This window comes from Dipodomys ordii, unplaced genomic scaffold (genome assembly GCF_000151885.1).
Source record: "Dipodomys ordii isolate 6190 unplaced genomic scaffold, Dord_2.0 Scaffold77, whole genome shotgun sequence".
Taxonomy (NCBI): domain Eukaryota; kingdom Metazoa; phylum Chordata; class Mammalia; order Rodentia; family Heteromyidae; genus Dipodomys; species Dipodomys ordii.
Genome location: NW_012267293.1, coordinates 6,313,320 through 6,319,319, shown reverse-complemented (window position 1 = coordinate 6,319,319; position 6,000 = coordinate 6,313,320). Strand labels below are relative to the sequence as shown.

The window sequence follows — 6,000 nt, the reverse complement described above, 5'->3', positions numbered from 1 at the left end:
AGGGAAACTGCTTTTCTTCCTAAAATTTGGACTTCTGTCTGCACAAACTCTGGTCTGTTTTGCACGGTTTGTGTGCCTTTTTTTCCCTTTATGCAATCTTTTTCAGCTGTAGCAGCAGAAATTTGTCTAGTTCAGAAAACATGCCAGCGGGTGGCTTCAGAAGGAAGATCCTGTGTATTGTGTATCTGAACTTTTGAATAGAGAACTCCAGCTAGAGGGATTCTTAAAGCCTTAAGTTACTTGAAATCTATGTATTTGCAACCCTTTGTCTCTGGAATCACATTACTCAAAACTGGAATCTCAGGCTGAATGAGAAGTTGTATAGAAAAAAGAAGAGAACTCTGTTTCTTGACCACCGCTTTCTGACAAAGCTCTTTGTCCAAAGGATCAGCACGTTCTTCCTCTTCTAACGACTTGAAAATAAAAATGGAGCTCATGTTTTTTTAGGCATTCCCTTTTCTTAACAGACTGCCATCATCTTTTATAGAGGAATTTTTCACTATGCATTTGGTGGATCTTTATAAAATTCTGGCCTTCTAATTAGTTCTAGGTCAGTCTTAATTAAAGGGGGGAAAAGCAACAGAAGCCAACCACAAAGATAAACAAAAGAAATTGTTTCAAATTTTTCAATACTAAACTCTACTTTTTAAGTGAAATAATTTATTGAAAGAAGTATGTATGCAGCGGTGGAACATGGGCCTGTGCTTTGCAGTGACTCCAACATCCTCTGCCTGTCCTGGAAGGGGCGCGTCCCCAAGAGCGAGAAGGAGAAGCCTGTGTGCCGGAGGCGGTACTATGAAGAAGGCTGGCTGGCCACTGGCAACGGGCGTGGTGTGGTGGGGGTGACTTTCACCTCAAGCCACTGCCGCAGAGACAGGAGTACTCCACAGAGGATAAACTTCAACCTGCGGGGCCACAACAGTGAGGTCAGCTGTGATTTTGTTTTGATTTTTATTTGGTTACTTCTGGTTGTTGAGCACAACTCCATCCCTCCCTCCTCACCCCCATCCCACCACTTAAACGTCTTTTGCTTCAGTTTTAGACTTGCTGTTGTGAAGACTTGACACACAATTTCTCCCACTCATGTCCTAGGGGCAAAGATGCTAAGGTGATAGTATATAAGGGCCTGTCCTCCTCCTGTGGGTCATTTGTCTCCCATGTCCCTGTTTTCCTCTTCCTTTCCTCTGCCTGTCTGAAAGGTCCTGAATTTGAAAGATTCCCAGAGTGCTTTTGGACTCAATGATCTTAACTACCTGAAGCTCCTGGCCTCAACAGCAGAGAGTTGCCTGCCTAAGACCAAGAGTGTAAAAATCAAAATAAGGAATTGAAGCCAGGGCCTCATGCATGGAAGGCAAGCATTCTACCACTGAGCCACCTTCCCAGCCCCGAGAATATTTTATATAGTGGTTTTCTTTTTCCTTTTCTTTTTTTCTAGGCATCTTTAAATTTTATCAGATGCCAAAATACAGGGCAGCCACCGGTACAGGTAGATGACTCATTTCTTTCAAGCCAATGGGAAATATACAGTCAGAATAAAAAGAGGTAGAGAGCTAACATTTCCTGGATAAGCAATAGTTTCTTTCTTTCTTTCTTTTTTTTCTGCCTTGGTGTTGGGGCCTGAATTCTGGGCCAGGGCGCTGTCCCCCAGCTCTTCAGCTCAAGGCTAGTGCTCTACCACTTGAGCCACAGTGCCACTTCCCGCTTTTTCTGTTCATGTGCTGAGGAGTCAAACCCAGGGCCTCATGCATGCAAGGCAAGCACTCTACCACTGAGCCACCTTCCCAGCCCTTCTACCCAAAAAAAAAAAAAAAAAAAAAAACAATAGTTGGATTTTAACTCAGAGATTTGCTCTTATTAGCCTGATACTCTACCACTTGTGCCAAACCTGCAGCCTCTTTAGGGACTCACTTTGGCTTAGATGGGCCTGAACTTTACCCTCATGTATACTTCCACTGTAGCTGGATGGCAGATGTGCATCCTTACGTCCAGCTCTTTCTATAGATACAGGATTTGCAAGCTTTTTTGCCTCAATCTCAGCGTGTCACATAGCTGGCCGACAGGCACATATTATACCTACTTATTGATTGAAGTAGTATTGTGAGCTTTTTATCCTGACTAGCTTTATACCATGATCCTCCTGAGGAGCTTAGGAGGTTCTACCTCCTAAATAATGTCAGTCTCTAGAGTACCTGTGATTATAGATAAGAGCCGTTGATGCCAGCTTTATTTAGTCTGGTAAGAATCACAGATAATGGGATTGTATGTGAAATGTAACCAACATTTATTTTGATAGATATTTACATTAGGCACACATTTAAAAGAAAGTCATGGCTGATAATTTCTTGCAAATATTTACCTCATAGCACCTTGATGATTTTTTTGGGGGGAGTGGGGGGGTGTTGTCCCTGGTCTTGAACTCAGGGCCTGGATACTGTCCCTGAGCCTCTTTGTCCTCAAGGCTAGTGCTGTACCACTTGAGCCATATCACTACTTTTAGGTTTTTCTGAGTAGTTTATTGGAGATAAGAGACTCACAGGCTTTCTTGTCCAGGCTGGCTTCAAACCACAATCCTCAGATCTCAGCCTTCTGAGTAGCTAGAATTACAGGTGTGAGCCACTAGTTCCCAGCACCTTGATGATAGTATGTTTCATGATTCATTAGCTTATTTGGGTATTTTCTTATGAAAAATCAGTACATATTTCAGGTATCTTAAAATGTCATTAGATGCTTTTCAAAAAGCTGTTGGAAAGGAGCAAGTATATCTTAGTCTTTAGGATGCTATAACAAAATGCCATAGATTTGACGGCTTATATATGACATAAATTTACTACTCCCACATGGTTCTGGAGGTTGGAAATCTGAATATGGTAAGGGTCTGATTAAGGCTCTTTTTTGAGTTGCATACTAATGATTTCTCCTTTGTTATTCAAAGATAAGAGTGTTGACGATGAAGAAGTAGAGATGCAAAGAAAGGTGGAAAGTAAAGACAAGAAAGGTAAAAATAGGAAAACTAGGAAAAACTGTAGTACTGGAAAGAGAGAAGACATTTCAGCTCTCCTGCTGCCACAGAGGCATCAAGTGTAATAGTACAGCTATGGGTTGAACGATGTGATGTTAGAAAGTATGTTACATACCGCCTTGGCTGGGGTCCTTCATTACCCAGATAGAAATCATGAGTACATAAGTAGAAACTCCAGAAAAAGTAGGGATTTCTGGATCATGAGTTGAGATTTTTTTTTTTGTGAAAATACTGTACAGAGGGGTTATAATTACATGGGCAAGATAATGAGTACATTCCTTATCGAGATTTTTGTTTGTTTGTTTGTTTTTGGTCAGTCTTAGGGCCTGAACACTGTCCCTCAGCTCTTCAGCTCAACGTTAGCGCTCTACCACTTGAGCGCTAACACCACCTCTTCCAGCTTTTTCTGCTTATGTGGTGCTGAGGAATCGAACCCTGGACCTCATGCATGCAAGGCAAGCACTCTACCACTGAGCCACCTTCCCAGTGAATTAAGTTTTAGGTTTCTGTGTGCTCCTTGGTGAAGGCCCAGAGCCACTATGGATTGCTGAGCCAGCCTCCATGTTGGCATCCTGAGTAGTAGATAATCTGTTTTCTCAAATTTAGGAGATACTTGAAAACCCTCTTTGATATTTAAAAGCTTTTACACGTATTTAATAATGTAAACACATACTTACTAATGTATAACATGGCCTATTTTGGATTAAAACCAGCAAAATCCTTCTGCAGATCTTTTATTTTCCTTATAAATACTTCATCAAAAGTAATTCTTAATTGATTTGTGGTTATAACCATGGTAGTATGGTGATGGACTTAAGGGAAGACTGTGTCATTTTCATGATATGGCCTTTCCATTACTCTCTTTTCGTTCAGAATCTGCCATTTTTATAACAACTGTGGTTTTTCCAAGTCATTGAAGTATTGTACTTTTGGTTAAATGGAAGTAGTAATTCTTTTCTCTCAGAGTAGTGTATTGTATTTTTAGAAAGGACTTCCAAAATGATGCAAGTGCCATGTTCATGAGTGATATGAATGTCTCTCATTCTCTAGTTATTACCTTACAGTCCATATGCTTTAGTTGGTACTAAGAAATTTCTTACTCTGACTCAGAGGGTCAGAGACAGGCTTTTTTTTTTTTTTTTAAAGATAGCAGAGTTTATTGTTTCAGATCAAAGGCTAAGATAGGAAAGCTATACTTGTTCTGTCCTGGTGGCTGATGCTTTTATTTATTTTTTTTTTGGGGGGGGTGTCCAGTCGTGGGGCCTGAACTGTTGGCCTGGGTGCTGTCCCTCAGCTTTTCAGCTCAACCACTTGAGCCATAGCGCCACTTCCGACTTTTTTTTTTCTTTTTGCTTATGTGGTGCTGAGGAATCGAACCCAGGGCCTTAAGCATGCAAGGCAAGCGCTCTACCACTGAGCCAACTTCCCAGCCCCGAGACAGGTGTTTTTTTTTTTTTTTTTGTTTATTTATTTTTTTGCGGGGCATGGGGAGGTGCTCACAATTTACATTTGAGAACATGTTAGTAACTAGTCTAAGTTCTTTATAGAGTTTGGCACTGTGGGACAAAAGAAACCCCAAAGAGCTCATGGGTCCTGCCTGAAAGTGAGGTGTTTACTTGGACATCTCCTGCATTTATTTTTCAGTCAAGACAGAAAACCTGAGGTCTTCAAGGAGTCAAGGATGAAGCTAACCAGAGATTTTGTAGTGAAGGTCTTGGAACAAGAACAGAATTTAAGCTATTTATTTTAGTGAGGAAAGAAGACTAAGCCACATTTTGTCTTCAGAGAAGTGCTTCCTCCCTTCTGTGAGATGCCAAGGCCACCACGTCTCCTTGGCCCTACCTAGCATGTACCGTTCTTGTCAGATCAGGTGCTGTCATTTGCAGGAGGGTGTCCGAGCCTGCTGGACAAGGACCTATTTATTTTTTGCTTAGAACAAAAATCTACTCTTGTTGAATAGATAGTAATCTTCCCTTTTGGGGGGAGATACTGAGGTTTGAACTCAAGGTTAAGCCACATTTTCTACTTTATTTTTGAGATAGTTTCCTGTTTATGTGTAGACCAGCCTAATCTGTAATCCTCCTATTTGTGTCTTTCAAGTAGCTGAGACGACAAGTACATGCTACCATATATAAATTCTTTGTTGAGATGGAGTCCTGCTTAATTTATGCTCAGGAGGGCCTCCTCCTGCCTCCTGAGAGCTAGGAATTAAGCATGAGCCAGCATGCCCACTGACTATTCTTTTTTTTTTTTTTTGTCGGTCATGGGGCTTGAACTCTGGGCCTGGGCGCTGTCCCTCAGCTCTTCAGCTCAAGGCGAGCGCTCTACCACTTGAGCTACAGCGCCACTCCCGGTTTTCTGGTGGTTTATTGGAGATAGGAGTCTCACAGTCTCTCCTGCCCGGGCTGGCTTTGAACTGTGATCCTCAGATCTCAGCCTCCTGAGTAGCTAGGATTACAGGCGTGAGCCACCAGTGCCCGGCTCCCACTGACTATTCTTATGTTGACTGGATCCATGGGTGTTTTGGTTTTTTTTTTTTTGGGGTCCGGTCGTGGGGCCTGAACTCTGGGCCTGGGCGCTGTCCCTCAGCTCTTCAGCTCAAGGCTAGCGCTCTACCACTTGAGCCACAGCGCCACTTCCGGCTTTTTTCTTTTTGCTTATGTGGTGCTGAGGAATCGAACCCAGGGCCTCGAGCATGCAAGGCAAGCGCTCTACCACTGAGCCACCTTCCCAGCCCCTGTTTTTGAGCTCAGGCATGTATTTTAGCACTTGAGCTATGCACCTATTCTTTTTTTCTCTTTTTTAAAATAGGGTCTTATTTTTTGCCTAGGCCAGCCTGGACCACTCTCCTATTTTTGCTTTCTCTGTGTAGCTATGAGAGGCACATATGACTGTACTAAGTTTTTTATTGATTGAGATGAAGTCTCATGATTTTTTTTTTAAGTGTTGGTTGTCCTAAAATGATCTGTCCCATCTCTACT

The 6,000-nt window shown here is 42.2% G+C and overlaps 1 protein-coding gene across 1 annotated transcript in view; it reads left to right on the top strand.

Moving 5' to 3' along the window:
* The first annotated feature begins 572 nt into the window (after positions 1-572).
* Positions 573-6,000, top strand: part of Tulp4 (tubby like protein 4) — a 104,607-nt gene continuing 99,179 nt past the window's right edge. Inside the window, exon 1 of the mRNA XM_013024536.1 lies at positions 573-926. Within this exon, the coding sequence (XP_012879990.1) occupies positions 675-926 (252 nt within the window). The 5' untranslated portion in view covers positions 573-674. The remainder of the gene's footprint in view (positions 927-6,000) is intronic.